At 39.2% G+C, this 17,549-nt stretch overlaps 1 protein-coding gene across 3 annotated transcripts in view; it reads right to left on the bottom strand.

The window, feature by feature from the left end:
• The window catches only part of KAT6B (lysine acetyltransferase 6B), a 104,311-nt gene that overhangs the window by 39,482 nt on the left and 47,280 nt on the right, over positions 1-17,549 (bottom strand). For all 3 annotated transcript variants that reach the window (XM_063307674.1, XM_063307672.1, XM_063307673.1), the window contains exons 10-11: positions 14,769-14,930; positions 7,282-7,375 (exon numbers count right to left, since the gene is read on the bottom strand). In XM_063307674.1, the coding sequence (XP_063163744.1) occupies positions 7,282-7,375; positions 14,769-14,930 (256 nt within the window). The remainder of the gene's footprint in view (positions 1-7,281; positions 7,376-14,768; positions 14,931-17,549) is intronic.

The raw sequence follows: 17,549 nt of genomic DNA, 5'->3' as shown, positions 1-17,549 counted from the left end.
CAGTGGCACTCATTTCACATGCCAGTAAGGTAATGCTCAAGATTCTGCAAGGTAGACTTCAGCAGTTCATGGAGCGAGAATTGCCAGATGTACAAGCTGGGTTTAGAAAAGGCAGAGGAACTAGAGACCAAATTGCCAATATCCGCTGGATAATGGAAAAAGCCAGGGAGTTTCAGAAAAACATCTATTTCTGTTTTATTGACTATTCTAAAGCCTTTGACTGTGTGGACCATAACCAATTGTGGGAAGTTCTTAGTGGTATGGGGATATCAAGTCATCTTGTATGCCTCCTGAAGAATCTGTATAACGACCAAGTAGCAACAGTAAGAACAGACCACGGAACAACGGACTGGTTTAAGATTGGGAAAGGAGTACGGCAGGGCTGTATACTCTCACCCTACCTATTCAACTTGTATGCAGAACACATCATGCGACAAGCTGGGCTTGAGGAATCCAAGGCTGGAGTTAAAATCTCTGGAAGAAACATTAATAATCTCAGATATGCAGATGATACCACTTTGATGGCTGAAAGTGAAGAGGAACTGAGGAGCCTTATGATGAAGGTGAAAGAAGAAAGTGCAAAAGCTGGTTTGCAGCTAAACCTCAAAAAAACCAAGATTATGGCAACCAGCTTGATTGATAACTGGCAAATAGAGGGAGAAAATGTAGAAGCAGTGAAAGACTTTGTATTCCTAGGTGCAAAGATTACTGCAGACGCTGACTGCAGTCAGGAAATCAGAAGACGCTTAATCCTTGGGAGAAGAGCAATGACAAATCTCGATAAAATAGTTAAGAGCAGAGACATCACACTGACAACAAAGGCTCGCATAGTTAAAGCAATGGTGTTCCCTGTAGTAACATATGGCTGCGAGAGCTGGACCATAAGGAAGGCTGAGCGAAGGAAGATCGATGCTTTGGAACTGTGGTGTTGGAGGAAAATTCTGAGAGTGCCTTGGACTGCAAGAAGATCAAACCAGTCCATCCTCCAGGAAATAAAGCCAGACTGCTCACTTGAGGGAATGATATTCAAGGCAAAACTGAAATACTTTGGCCACATAATGAGAAGACAGGACACCCTGGAGAAGATGCTGATGCTAGGGAGAGTGGAAGGCAAAAGGAAGAGGGGCCGACTAAGGGCAAGGTGGATGGATGATATTCTAGAGGTGACGGACCCGTCCCTGGGGGAGCTGGGGGTGTTGACGACCGACAGGAAGCTCTGGCGTGGGCTGGTCCATGAAGTCACGAAGAGTCGGAAGCGACTAAACGAATAAACAACAAAGAGATGGGATATGGAATGAAGAGATCATTGGTTGTAGACTAAGAGGGGATGAAGAGTTAAGAAAATTGTTTATTGTGATGAAGATTGGAAGTCACTTCTTTATATCTCTTTTCTTTCTCTTCACTATATTCTTACTTTTTTCTTTTTTTTCTATTTTCTATGTTTTTTTCCTTCTCCTTTGTACATTTCATTTTTCTTATTCTTCTTTTAATTTGTATTAGATGTTACTATTGTAATTAAAATCCTTAAATACACACACACACACACACACACACACAAAGAACCAGTAGGTGAAAGCTTTACAGAGGGAGATCCAAACTTGTCCTATTAAGAGCCATTATGTAGTGGAACAACCTACCTCCTGAAGTCATGGGTGCTCCATCACTGGAGATGTTTACACAAAAGTTGGACAATTATTTATCCCGGATGGTATAAGGATTCTTGCCCTGGGCAGAGGGGTTGGACTAGAAGACCTTCAAAGTCCATTCCCACCCTATGATTCCATGAAGTTATGAAATCAAAATACAGTTGAACTGCCTTTTCATAAAAGCATTCCTGAGATCCTGCAGCAAAGCAGCTGTTGCTTCATCCTGAATTTGGTGAAGCAACAGGAGGTTCAGCAGAATTAGATGCAGTATTAGGCATTCTCCCAATTTATATTTTGCATTTCAAAGAACACCTTTTCCATCAGAAGAGAAATGTCAGCCACCATTTTTCTTCAGTTCCTGAATACTCTCTGACGATGTTCCCTGCTGTGTTCCAATTCAGAAGGAGGAGGCAGACTTTCAAAAAGATTTTTTAAAAGTTTTTTAGCAGCACTCAAGTTCCTTCTGCAATTTTTAAAATGTCAACCATGAATATTCTGAAAGAAAGTGATTTGTGATTTGATTTTATCAGCCTACCTCTTTTTAATGACCATCACTAATTCAAAACAAAAACTTCCTACTTATATCCATCCTCTTCCCAATTTCAACTTTGACAACACAGATAACAGAGAAGAAAATCTTAGGTACCACAAATGTCAAGTTTTCTTTCTTTTTAATGGGGTTACATTTTAATTAGGCATTTGAAAAAAAATAAGAAAACAAGATAGATGAAAAAAGAGGAGAAAAAATACAGAAAGATAAAACATGAAGTGAAGAAGGAATTTACAAACATCAGAGAATTAGGCTAGAGTTTTCAATATTTATTACTTGGTTTTAAATAACTAAATACAATTTTGAAAACTTTAAATCATTGTTAAAATCTAAGTAATATATCAGTATCAAAAGCAGTACAGGTAGTCCTCACTTAACAACCACAAATGGGTCTGGCAACTCTGTCGCTAAGCAATGTGGTCGATAAACAAGACATCACATGACCACAACTTGCGGTTTTACTCCCTGCGTCTCCATTGACTCTGCTTGTCAGAAGCTGGCTGTGAAGCACGCAAATGGCAATCACTTCACTGCAGGACTCTGCAACAGTTGTAAATGTCAGGAACAGTCACAAAGTTACTTTTTCAACACCTTCGTAACTTCAAACAGGTGCTAAACAGGGCAGTCATTAAGCGAGGACTACCTGTAGTCAGCACAGTATAGTTATACAATAAGATTAAAATATTGTAAAATTAATTTACAATAAATTCTATCCCAGCTACTGAAGAACTATTTTATTTTAAAAATCCTTTAGAGCTAGAATATTAAGCCTTTATGTTAAGAGAAACCCAAATTTCAGATATGGTACAAACCTATATAGAAAACTATAATCCGGAATAATTTCCAAGTTGAATTAAACTCTGTATCAGATTTTCTTTTGAGATATGAGGTTATTCTGGATATTGAGGCCTCCTCCTGCAATCAGCCATTCTTCCACAGAGGCACCTGCACCTGCTTCCCAGTAGGAAGCGCACAGTATCTATGCCGCAATTACAATGTACAATGCCAGCTCAATACTTTGTACATTTAATTTTAAAAATAGCAGGTTGAAAAGGATATTCAGCGTTTAGATTTTGTTCCATTCTGGTATAAATCATCTCCCAACGTTACTGAACTTCACAACATTGCCACCAAATGTGAAAAAATGATCCAACCTAGCTGTTACATTTAGAACTATTTTTAGAGAATGAGCTGTCCATTTTAGCAAGCAGAACAGGAAGAAAGTACCAGCAATAAAATATCTTCTACCAGTTTTATCTAAGCATAATAATCAGAGTAAATTTAATGTTTTCTTCCATTGCAGTCCCACTGTTGCATGTAAATAAATAATTTATCGAGATTCTGCACCCATTTAATCATATAGTCTTTTAACTTACTTGGTTTCTCAGATTTATTTTACCAGCAATTTATAATTAAGGCCAGGAAATGCTCTGAATTTTATATGATAAAATTCAGTCAAATCTCTAAATGTTCCCCTTGTTTTTGTGCTTCTTTTAGTACTTATTTAAAGATATTGAAACTGGTCCAGCGGCTCTGGCCATTCTGAAGAAACGGTCTCAAAAGATTTTACTGTTGTGTTATTGATAATCAAATCATGCGGTCTATACCACTTTTTTCCCCCTCCACTGAGCAAATTTCTTTGTGCTTCCCTTTTCATTAAAGTAAATGATTTAGAAAAGAGGGGATGTGTCCAAACCAAAAGTGTTATGTTTCTTAACTTACTAAAAGTTCAGAGGATTGCAGGTGATTGTATTTTCTCCCTTATTTGTCTTCCGATATTAAGCTATCTACTACGCTATATCAATTAAGTGTTTTTCCCTCAGTAAAGTTAGAATTTACTGGAAATCAAACCTAACTCTTCCAAAGTATTATATATTACACCTAAATGTCTTGACAAATCCTGCACAAAGCACATTTTACGGAATAGAATATCAGATCTGAGATAATACAGACATACAGTATTATGTGGTCACTAAACTAGTTATTTATATCTTTTGAGATACTGAGTCTCCCTGAACTGGTCACCCAAGAAATATCAGAAACACAACTATTTCTGAGACTTGTAGTCCAGCATATCCAAAAGATATCAGATTGGGTGATGCAGACCTAAGCATGTAAAGTCTAGGAAGCCACTGTCTCTCTTATTAGATAGAGTGGAAACTAACTTCCTTTTTAAAAATTTTAATTTTTTCATTAAAGACTTCAAATACAATAGTAAAACCATATACAAATTAAACTCAGAAAAAGAAAGAGAGATAGAAAGAATAAAAAGTACAAAGAAAGAAATAGAAAGGAAAGAAATAGAATAAAGGAAAAGAAGTATGTAAAGAAATGACTTCCAGTCTTCAATACAACAAGTAAAAACAAATTTGATAACTCATCACCCCCTATAAAGTTACAAACAAATATTTCTTTTTCCCATAACCCATCCCTTCTATACACAAATCATAAATGATCAACTTTTCAGTCCTGGTGTGAGCAAAAATTCCATAAAGGGTTACCAGAGCTTTATAAAAAGATGTCTTGTTTTAAATATGATCAAACAAACCAACTTTATATTCCTTTCTTTTATTTCTAATGATGTTGATCTTTAATTCATTCAGATGGTTTTCTTTTTCCCATTGCAAAGACTTCTTTGAGGCTTTAACAGAACTCTTTTGTAAATCCAGTGAAAAGTCATTATCCAGGTCATTGTCTTGGTTTGTCTTTTGTATCCCCCTTTGATTTTCAACCAACTTCTTTTGTCTATCCAGTAAAAAGTCCTACTGATTAATTAATTAATTAGAAACTAATTAATTTTCTAAAAGATTTCAGAATGGATTTTTCCTAAGTTTTGAGTACAGAGAAGTGCAGCCTTCTTGTTCTTGCTAAACCTGACAGCATTCATACATTTTGTCTTTTAGAGATCAAGATTTTGTAAAAATCACAAAAAATCAAAAGGGTAGAAGAAAAAGAAAATTCCTCTTGGACTGCAAGCGTTTTCTTCTCCTGAAGTCTAGCTGGAGCTTAAGAACAATTTGAAAAAAGAAATACTAAAAAGTTACAGATTGAGAAGGCTACCTTGAGGTATAAAAAACTGTCAGTCCCATTAGGTAGACCAGACCAGGAAATCAACTCCCCAGGAAGGCTAGAACTACTTTTACTGAGATTGGCTGTAATAACAGAATTGCCTGATTGTACTGTACCTCCTCCTCCTGTCCTAACAGCCAGGAACCACACTGAGACAAGGAGTAGGTCTCTAGTGTTTATTACTGCTACATAAAACAGAATCCTAACAAACTGAAGAAGCATGGGAAAAACCCAGACAGATAAACCCCAAAAGTTAAGGCGGGTCTGATCTGTGTCTCTTTGAATGGCTGCTTAACTCCTCAGTACTATGCATGCGTTTTCCCCCCTGGATAGAGGCCCCTTCCTGCTCACCATCAGTACTCATGACACCTCCTCCTTATACTCCAGTGAAAAAAACTATCTGTATCTGAACCACTTCCAAACATTATCTGGACATTCTGGACTTAAAAATTCCTTTAGACCCATATCTCCATCAAGGTCATCTTCCTTGCTCTCTACAAAAACAAAATGCAACTAGTCTGCAATGGGAAAGACTGCCATTCTTTAGCATACAAGGTTTAGATTTTTGGTAAAATGAATTGTAAAAAAATAAAAATCACCAAATTTTGTCTGGGACATTATTAGCAAAGGAGGCCGTGTATCTGGTTGCATAGCCGGCTGGGTGACCTTGGGTCAGTCGCTCTCTCTCAGCCCAACCCACCTCACAGGGTGGTTGTTGCGGGGAAAATAGGAAGAGGAAGGAGTATTAGGTATGTTCCCCGCCTTGAGTTATTTATAAAAATAATACAGGCAGGATAGAAAATAAATGAAATAAAATAAATAGCCATCATGCTGCCCACGGAAGTTATTTGTAGGCTTTTGTGAAAAAGTACATTTCTAAGACTAGCATCTAACAAGTCAGGTGAAACAAGAGTTCAGCTCTGAAATGGTTCCTGCTGCCAATATGAAGATTTGCTCAGGAACAACCAATATCTCCTGGTGTCCTACGGCTACTCCTTAAGCCAAGGAACATGATGGCAAGAAGAGGAAAAAAAGCAGTACCAAACGTGTTCCAAGACTCAGGATAAAATGGGCAGGGGAGGAGGGGCCAAAACTGTGGAGTTTTGTTTTACATCATGATGTCTGGGGGTGGGGGACGGGATGGGACTGTACCTACCTTGGAAGACCTTGCCTTTCAAGATAAAGGAGGATGCCGCTTCCTGGAACTCAGCTCCCCTCCCCACCAAAGGCTTCTTCCTGGAGTCTGGAGCATCACTGCCATCTCCTCACTTCCTGAAGTTTCATTTCTGACCTGCCTTACTCACACTACAGTCGTCCACATCCCTCCCATACCACCTGAGAATATGGTGCATTAACAGACACTTCCCTTATCCTTTCCTAGTGATAATGGAACATTTAGTTTGTTTATCGGTTACGTTTTGTTTTCCTGCGGTGTACCTTTTGATAAAAACTATACAGAAGTAGTGGAAGAAATATTTTGAGCTGTTCAAAATATGCCAGGTGCGTATGTGCAAGATTTTAAAAAAAATCAGGATATACTGATTTATACAGCATGCTACAGGAAGTACCTTCTCTTTCAAACAGGAGACAATTATGTTTTTGAAAGGAACAAAAGCCTAAAACATTATGCTCCATTTTAAGTACCGTTCAACCAAAATACACTTTGTACTAAAAGAAATCTAGGAAGAATGGTCTAAATTACCTCTTTACTTTAATGAAAAATAACAGCTTCTCTTTGTATTAATGAACAACGCACAAAGAATGCAATTTAGACAATTTGTTCAACCCAACAGCCCTGGGAGCTAACGTTCCTGCAAGGAGAGACAGTTTGTTTCCTCAGGTACATCACAGGTTCCAGAGGCTTCTTCTAATGGACCTTTTCTGCCCGTATGCAGATAGACACAGAAAACCCACTGTCTATCAACAAAACACCAAAAAGCACAGTGGCTCTCACCAATTCTCCACTGCAATACTCCCTTCCCAAATTCATGCATGTAAATGCAGCCCTTCACTTACTGAAATCGATGAGGAACCTTCCAAATCCTTGCCTTTGGTACTGGGGCATGATCATGATGCAGGAGACGTTATACTTCTGCTGGCAGAGCTTCTCCTGCAGGAAAGAGAAACAGGGGAGACAGCTGAAAATATTGTGAAGAGGCTGCTGTTGCCCCACTGCCTTCGTCTTTGTAAATTATCCGAGAAGGGTTAAGAGGCAACAGGTCAAGACTGAGATTAAACTACTCCACAGAAAGCAGAACGATGCAAAGCTCAGTAGATCAAATCTGGAAAGATTTGGTATTTTATGAATTAAGAACTGAAAAATCCAAAAGGAACTGTGTGATCAAATTCGAAGGGGGAGAGAAGATAACAGACATTTGTTCACCCTTCCCCATTTTTCCCCTCAGGAATACGTAAAGGAGATAACCCCCAAACATTCATTCATGTATCAGGGTGGATCGGAAGTAACACATATTAAAAGCACTACTTTTCATTTTTATTTCATCAACCACCACTGACCAGCACAACTGTTTATCTACAGAAAAGTTATATCTGGAGTGCAATGTTTGCCCAGTCACATACTCCCCTCCTGAATCTTAAGCGCGTCGCTTCTGCTTGGGTTTTGGTTTTCAGAATGTGGCACGTTCAGAAAAAAAAACACCACCTCCAAAAACAGCAGAAGGGGAAGTTCCAGGGGCTGCTTGAGACAAAGGACAACGCAGGAAGCCGATCTCAAACTAAGATCACTGGGACACTTTCTATAATCAGTCAGGGGTCCATTTGTGTTGAGAAAGGTCTTTCAGAGAGGCTTATCTAGATGAGGGAACTTTCTATGGCACTAAGAGCTCCACTGTTCTTAACATGTGAATGAATCAAGAGGAGAATGTGAGTGAAGCCAGAGCAAAGAAAGACTGGTTCAAGGGAATATCTTATTATTAAACACATAATAACTAAAGCCATGCCGTTGCCATCTGGATTCTTCCAGAACCACAAAGGGGAGGGAGCTTTTCTGTCACTGTGGTTGGTGGGTGGATTAGCTTCCCTTTTATGAACAAGGTGATAGTGGGAAAACCAGAAAAGCAGATTGGAGCTTGTGAGATGACAGGCCCCTCCACTGCAATGGGGTGGGGTGGGGGGACAACTCTCAGGCTGCAGGTGGTCCCAGCAGCCTATTTGCAGCTCCTGAGATTGAGTGGCAGAACAAATGACTGTTGGAGTCATGACTCCCAGAGGTAAAGGTAAAGATTCCCATTTAGTCATGTCTAATGACACACTAGGGGGTGGTGCTCATCTCTGTTTCTATGGCCGAAGAGCCAGCATTGTCTAAGGACACTTCCGTGTCATGTGGCCAGCATGACCAACACGGAAACGCTGTTACCTTCCTGCCGAAGTGGTACTTATTTACCTACTCGCATTTTTGTTGTTGTTTATTTGTTCAGTCACTTCCAACTCTTCGTGACTTCATGGACCAGCCCACGCCAGAGCTTCCTGTCGGTCATTGCCACCCCCAGCTCCCCGAAGGATGAGTCCGTCACCTCCAGAATACCATCCATCCACCTTGCCCTTGGTCGGCCCCTCCTCCTTTTGCCCTCCACTCTCCCCAGCATCAGCATCTTCTCCAGGGTGTCCTGTCTTCTCATTATGTGGCCAAAGTATTTCAGTTTTGCCTTTAATATCATTCCCTCAAGTGAGCAGTCTGGCTTGATTTCCTGGAGGATGGACTGGTTGGATCTTCTTGCAATCCAAGGCACTCTCAGAATTTTCCTCCAACACCACAGTTCCAAAGCATCGACCTTCCTTCTCTCAGCCTTCCTTATGGTCCAGCTCTCGCAGCCATATGTTACTACGGGGAACACCATTGCTTTAACTATGCGGACCTTTGTTGTCAGTGTGATGTCTCTGCTCTTAACTATTTTATTGAGATTTGTCATTGCTCTTCTCCCAAGAATTAAATGTCTTCTCATTTCCTGGCTGCAGTCAGCATCTGCAGTAATCTTTGCGCCTAGAAATACAAAGTCTTTCACTGCATCTACAGACTTTGTACTCTATTACTCTTTGTACTCTTTCTACTAGCATTTGCATGCTTTTGAATTGCTAGGCTGGCAAGAGCTGGGGCGAGTGCAGGAGCTCACTCCGTCACGCGGTGCTCGGGTCTCGAACTGCCAAACTTGCAACCTTCCAGTTGACAAGCCTGGCGTCTTAACCACTGAGCCACCACGCCCCATTTTACATTTTACCATTTGACTCTCAGAGACAAGGACAAAAACAATGGGGGGAATGGGAATCCAAAGCCCTTGAGAAGTGAACTGTTCCCGTTTCCTCCCTTCATCAAGATGATGAAAGAGGGCAAAACAATCTTCATCTCTCCCTGCTTTGATGACGTCTACAACCTACCAACCAGCCACTCAAGGAAAAGGAGTTGTAGCCCTCAATCCAGAAAGTTGCCCATCCCCAATCTAGGATAATTTAATACCTTTCCTTACTCAAAAGGAATCAATATAATGAATTCCCAACTCTGCATGATATGAGTCTGTACTTATGCAGGCCTGGTACTCTCATGGCCACAATATTATTGGTTCACTTTTCAACTGCTATCTATTCCCATCTATGATTTTAGCATCCATGAATTCACTTTCTAAAGGAAATCTGCACACCGCTTATAATACACCATAACTGCTTCCACACATATACCAAGACCATGTCCACTTCAAAGGCATCAGAAGAAGCACTCCAACACCAGACTGGGCAGGGACACCTTATCCTCTTAGGAACTTTGTTCACATTGTTCACTAAACAGGCTGTATGGTTCCTTATTCTGCCAAGGGGACAGTTTGCCTAACAAAATATGTTTTTGGCATTATCCCTAGTGAACATCTGACTCAAATGGGAGTTCAATATTTAAGCAAAATTCCTAGCATTTGCATGTTTTTATACCATATTTTTATACCATGCAAGTGCTCCAAGACACCAATATTTTTATATTCAAAATAAAAAAGTGAACAAACAATGAATGAGAAAATCCAGACAGTGTCAACAAGGTTTTGATTTGCCTTCTAATTGGCCCACCTAATAAATAAATAGACCTGAGAGTCAACCACCACTGACCAAGCAGGGAGGGCTTCTCACCTCTTTTTCATCCTGTGATGAATCATTCAATATAGCAGCAGAAATACAGCATCAAATATAGAGTGGTGCATGGGAGAATTAAGTAAGTAATACCAGCTATGTGACTTGCTCTCACAGGGGCATCCACAGGGTAGTCAAAATAATCAAGATGGAGGCAGAACTGCCATCTTTTGAACACCCCCCACCCCCCCAGTATCTGCCTAGTGTGGCATAATTGATAGCTCATCTGTGTGCTCCAACTTCATCTACAGGAAATAGCCATTAGTACACATTATTTCTACAAAGTAAGGAATAGTTAACTTTGGGTAAATGGCTTGTTGATGCTCATTGCATGGCATTGTTTTAATTGAACAATTACAATAGTAAGCCAGAAATTGGCTCTTGGGGAGGTAGACCAAGAGAGTAAGATTGCCCCAAGGGAAAGCATGAAGGGTATTGACTCCTACATGCGTACAGACAATCTTGGTGAATGCTTGAATGAAACAAATCCCAGGGCTGTGGACTAGAATGGGAAATCAAAAAACTACTCCAGAACAATGTCGCAGCAAACTCCTTCTGTGCTGTTATGGAGAAAAATTCATGGATCAGTCAATGGAGTCACTTGGAGTGCAGCCGAGTTCAATTCAGAGGGACCTTTAATTTTTATACTATACTTTAGATCACTTTTGATTTTTTTCCCAATATCTTGTCAGGAAAGGGAGATTTGTTTCTTTATTGTTTATTATCCATTTTATTAGTTGCCCTAGATGCATAAACTTTCAGAGCCACATATAAAATGCAAATAAAATACATACAATATCAATAAAGCAATAAAATAAAATGGCACGAGAGACTAAAATTTTAACAGGAATGAAAACGGTAAAAATAAATAAATAAATAAATAACGTCCAGAGGTTCTGTCTGGTGTACTCCAAAGCAGACAAAAAGGCAAGTTAGAAAACTGGTTGAATAAACTGGGGGTTGCAAACAGATAGTAAGCAAACTATATTTCATTGAGATTTGCTCAGGTTTTTTTAAATCAGATGTTAAGAATTTATTTATTCTAGTGAACAGACGGTCCTCCTGTCAGACTTCTAACAATTGGGAGAAGAAGCTGAAATCAGCCAAGCTAAAGAAGAGGGAGGGAATCCGGAAAGTAGAGCACTCGTCTAGTCAATAGACAGGTCAAAGACAACACTGAGTGACCTTCTGGTTTGTGCCTTCTTTTGCTTTATGCTGTTTCATTCATTTATGGAGCAAAACACAAAACTGCTGAACTCAAGTCCATGCCAGATCTAAAAGTAATGGAGGGAAAGCTGGGTAACCCCAAAGGGATTCTGCCTGGGGAATGCATGTACCACTGCTTTATGCAACAGTGTCAGTTTGGGTGATCCCACCTGGGACTCAAAAAGTTGCGTGAAATTGAACATGTGATGACTTTTGCAAGGAAGAGAGGTGGCCAACACTCTGTTCCTCACAGGCAAATCACTGAATGGAGGACAGGGAAAGGGAAACCTTACTCAGAAGTAAACTTCCTACCATTGTAACAAAAAGCATGTTTTGGAATTGCAGCTGCTGTCATCCTATGAAGGTCAGTCAGAAGGAAGTTATATTGATGGTTAGGCTAAATTCCCAACCCCATACTTCAGGGCAGGGTTCTTTTTTGGCTGGTGAACAGAGCTATGTTGTGGTTGCAACAAAGACTGTTGCTTCCCTGTTCACAAAATGGCTGCCAGGATGGAGGTGCCCCTTTCCAGAAGGCTTCTCTGCCCCAGCTGCCATCCTGATTAGCTTTATCTCCATCACCACCACCCCATCACAGATCAAATGGACACACTCCTAAAGAAAGCATTGGGCTGCAGATTTCTAATATTTCTTTTTCAAGAAAATCTTCAGAGTCTAACTGGGGGCCCAGAGGCATTTGTGTAAATAAAAATTATTAGAGAAGTATGCCAGCTTCTAGCTTGCAACTGAAACCCTATTAAAAAAAACATGCCAGGTGGTGCTTTGAGAGTACCAAGACAATAACTGAAGGCACATTGGTACTATTGGCATTACCTACCCACAGTACATATTTTTTTCATTCAAGTGTAATTTCTTTCAGTGCAAATTGGGACAGAATCACAGCCTCCTCCTGCGATTAACACCTTTCATCACAAATTGTGGGCGGGGTTTTCACAAACAGCTCTAACACCTCCCATTTTGCTACAGTTCAGGAACAAGAAGCCTTCTGCATAACTTAGAAACTGGGTCTTTAATTTGAGCCCTTATTATTATTCTTTCAATTTATCTTGATTAGCAAATATAGTATGGCTGACTCAAGTATTTTTGTTCAGAAGGATAAACTGATGTGTGCATATTGAATTGAATTCATGGTTATCATTAGTTAACTATCCCATACATCGTATTGAAAGCAGATTCAAAAACATCAGGGAGACCGCCAACACCGTAATGATACATTTCCATTTCAAAATGAAGAGACTTCAATTATAAGAAACCTACCAGGTTAAGACCAGGTACAAAGCTAAATGAGGTTGATTCAAGTTCCACAAAGCCAGAAAATGGCACCTAAGGCCAGTGTCTTAATAGATGTGTCCTACGATGAGGAATAATTATGCACAATGTCATCATCTGTGCTTACTTACAACTTACCCTTCATATAGCCACATTTTCCCTCTCCTTTTAGGGGCAAATCCAGATGGAAGGTTGGAGTGCCTGGGACGAGCAGAGAAGCCCTATGAGGTCCTGAATCCTGTTGAGCTGTTGCTTAAATCAGTAGCTGGCAAGATGGGTTAAACTGCAGAGACACAGGACTCGTCCAATGCAGACTTGTACTGCCGCTTTTGACTGGGCTACAATATGTAGCCCTACCTCTCAGCACCACCGTGAAGGTGCCAACAATGAAAAATGCCCGAGCAAGATTGGAAATCATCCATTTCTTTCAGAAAATTTTAAGAGGCACCAAGCCAAAGTGCATCATAGAAACATGGGTGGGGGGATCATACTGATTTTGAGCAAGAATGGGTGGCTTAATTATTTATATTTCTGTACACCAACACCTGTCCCTCTCTTGAAGTCCCCTCTTTATATTAGGGACTTAATAGAAAATATCACATTAAAATATTATGTTCAACCACCTTGGCCCACATGTCTTTTCTGCTATGGCACTAGGAGGATACCATTTTAGGCAAAGTATTATCCCTTATCATCTTTGTAACATTCAGCCTATTTTATTCCCACCAAGCATCTCAGAGTGCAAAGCAACTGTTGATGTCTTTCAGCCTAACTCCTGGCAGAAATCTCAATATGGTTATGAAGGAGTATTTTTCTTATTCCTTATTTTTGTACTTCCCAATTCAGAAATCCTGAAACTCACATAAATCAGCCTTACTATACTGCCACATAAACATGTATATCTTTGTACTATTCTGTAAAACACCCTGGGATATTTTCAGGTTGAGCAAGGGAGTGCAAAACACTTCATTAAATTAAAAAAATAAATAACCTTTGACAGGGGCGTCCATGCGAGAGGGCGTAAAAATAATCAAGAAGGCACCAGTATCTGTGCAATCAAAGTCCCAGCCCTTTTCTACATACTTCAATCACACAGTCATGGCTGACATCTTGACTTTTTTGCCCCTCCCTCTGCAGAGACCCCTGACCAGTCAGCAAACAGATGAAGAAGAGTGCCAAAAGAGAACTCCCTCCCTCTGTTTAACCCATCCTGCTAACTATAAATCTAAGCAACAAACAGCTATGGGTCAACTCACAGCAGGACTCCTTTAGCAATAGAGTAAGGCTCAGACACTTCGTAAGGCAATGCCGGACCAAGATAATCTGGGGCAACTTTGCTGGTCCCACACACTGCATCCTCTTCACCTGAGCCTGAAAGAAAGAAGAACATGTGTGGGAGCCTGGAAAGGAAGGTGTAAATAGGCAGAATGTGGCAAAAATATCATTTCTGTAAAGTAGCCTTAAGTCTGGTCTTAGATTCAAGGATTACAAAACCCAATTACTTTATTTTTAAATTATTTTATTGCATTTCTGCTAGGTACTAATGAGGAAAGTATAGATTAAATATACTGTATGCAAGTGACATAAATTATATTAAATATACAACTCAATAAAGTAAGGAAGAACTGAATGACTGAAGATGCTCTGAGCAACCCTTATACTGTCAAATTTAGCTCCAAACATGGGGAATTTAAAGGATCTGCGCCTTGTATTTTTGACCCAAACACAACCTGTGTTCAGAATGCTTTATAAACTGATAATGGCATCATTATTTTCAAACAGAAAAATGTGTTCATTCCCATTTGAAATGCTGTCTCCCAGAACACAAACATTAAAGGACTGCATAAAAGCAAGATACTCTGATAATGGTAAGATCAAACTTTTACCTTAGAGAAGTATCCAACTAAGTGGCACCCTTTTTCATCATTCTTTGTGAGAACATAGAAAAGGAATGGCTCAACATCGTAATATAAGGTTTTGTGGTCAAGAAAGAGCTTTGCTAGCAAGCAAAGGTTTTGGCAATAAATCTTGCTGATATTCCCATCAACCTATGGAGGAGAGAATTTTCCACATCAGTATCTTAGTATAGCAGCAGTTCACTGCAGGTGATGTTTACAAGGAACAGTCAACTATCTGTGCCATTTTTTTCCTGTGAAATGTACACAAGGTAATCCAGATTTGCTATTTTTGTTCATTTTCTCTAATCAGACAGACACTAAATTTGTGAGCACATTATTTAAGCTATGTTAAGCTTTAATAAGCTTAATAGCCTTGAGGGGTTATGCAAAAAGAAGAACTTAACATTATTCTCAGTTTCTGTACTATCACAGCTGCAAATAAGAATCTAATTTGGCATGTTTCAGAGTGGTTTTCAGATAGAATTAAAGAAGCTAAAATTACACAAAGAAATGTTTCCAAGTTCAGTATAATGACAGTTTCACACTCGCTCAGCACAGATTAGAAAAAAAAAAATTTGGTGCCTTCCAGTCAGTTTTGATTCCTGGAGACTGCCTGGACTGGTCCCTGCGGTTTTCTTGGCAGGATTTCGGAAGTGATTTGCCCTTGCCTCCTTCCTAGGGCTGATAGAGGGACTGGCCCAAGGTCATCCAGCTGGCTTTGTGCCTAAGGCAGGACTGGAACTCATGGTCTCCTGGTTTCTAGCCTGATGCCTTAACCACTACACCAAACGGGTTCTCTGATTGACATTTACTTGTAAAGAAGAATGTAAAGAAATTCTTCTTTAATTTTTGTATGAATTTTTGCTCTCTCATATATAAATGAATAGCTTATGTTTTGGTCACTGACCAGTAAGCCATACAGTTTTACAAATAAAATTATATATTCCAGGTAAGAATGCAAGAAAGTCTTTCTATAAAATGAACACAAGTGAAAGTATTATTAGTAAGACAATAGGAACACTCATAAAGGAAAACAGAAGCTAAAATATATATATAGGGCATCATGAACCAAAAAACTGGTCAACTGACTTGATAAAATACTGTACCTATAAAATACCTTAAATACTCAGGCTCAAAAAAATATTTTAAGATACTGCTATTTTAATATACTACTACAATTTTAAAATTGAAGCATTAGAATACTTGTATAAATATATTTTCCGGTACCTTCATGGTATTTTCCCCATCCATTTTTTAATTCTTCTACGTTACTTATCAGAACAAATATATATATATATATATATATATATATATATATATATATATATATATATATATATATATATATAATACAGTTAACTATCTATACAACTGTATTCTGCCTTTCTGGCTTAAAAACACACAAAGCTGCTATGAATTAAAGTCAATACAACAACACAACGTCAAAAGCTACAGTAGCAAACCAAAAACCTTAACAGCTGCAGTTTACATAAATCCTCAGCAAGTATCATGCAAATACTTAAACCTTTTGGGATACTGCAGCTCAGGGCAGCAGGAGGAGGAAGTGAGGTACAAATTCATTGGAAACGACCTCTCTGGGTTCATTTGTCTTGCTTAAAATGTGGAGGGAGATTAATGTGGGAAGTACCAAACTGCAGCATCTAAAACCTTTCAGGCTAGAGACAAGCAACCAGTATTTCTAAGGAATCATGCAGATCTTCTGGCTAATTTCACTTGCCTCTTGACCTAAACTCAAAAGCCCTTTATAAACCATCAATTCAAAACTCTGGACATACAAAATACATAGCCGTACTCTGAAGTACTGATGAATTACTACAAGTAGGTCAGTCTTAAATATGATCAGCTGGTGAAAGAACCTAAGCTGACGGGCCACTTTCCAAGGACAGCCACCAGATGCAGATCGATGCAGCTAACCCAAATCTTTAGGAATAGTGCAAGTCTATCCAGAAAAGCATTGGTCCCTACAGTATATCTAGTTCAAATAGACCCCCAGAGAACTACAGCAGGTTCGTTTTTTCCTGCTTTATTCTAGTCTATTTGCTAGTTCCTCCCTAGAAAGACTGAGCCAGAGTTGGACAGGAAGAGCATATTGATGGCATGGTACCCCAAATCTCCGGTGCTCCCTCTCCTCTGGGGCTCCCATCCAACATAAAATAGAGGTGTTGGATAAGCCAAAGGACATGGGATTGAATGATCACTGACCACTCTTCCTTCCCACTTTCTAAAACTTAACACATTCTGTTCTACATTCACAATAGCATTCTATGCCAACACAGTAAAGTAAATGGGGATCTGGGATATGTAAGACTATGGATCGTTGTTTCCCACTGTGCAATGTAAGTTAATTACGATCATTCAGAGAACAGCAATGTTTCTTTTATGCAGAGAACTTGATGTGAAGTTCCTATTGCAAAATACAGAGCTTTTGCAGAGCTCTAAATAGGTATTAACTATAAATTTCAAATGCAGTCTTCCAGTTTTCCAGCTTAATTACTTCAGGAATGAAGAATATAAGATTAGGCTTTATCTTCACTTTTTTGAGATATAATTTTCCATTTGCCTTACTTAAACTGTCAAAGCAACATATGTGATTTTCATATCTGAGATCTAAGAAATCCTGGAAAATACTTATGTTTTGCATATTGTTTAGCAAGCAGATTAGGATGATAAACAAGCTGAACTTGAGCTTATTTAGTGAATTATAGAAATTCCAAGTAAACAACAGCAATTCCCAAGCTAAAATACAGT

The sequence above is a fragment of the Candoia aspera genome, chromosome 6, assembly GCF_035149785.1.
Source record: "Candoia aspera isolate rCanAsp1 chromosome 6, rCanAsp1.hap2, whole genome shotgun sequence".
In the NCBI taxonomy this organism is placed as follows: Eukaryota; Metazoa; Chordata; class Lepidosauria; order Squamata; family Boidae; genus Candoia; species Candoia aspera.
Note: the sequence above shows the minus strand (reverse complement) of the source record. Positions and strands in the feature narration are given on the sequence as shown.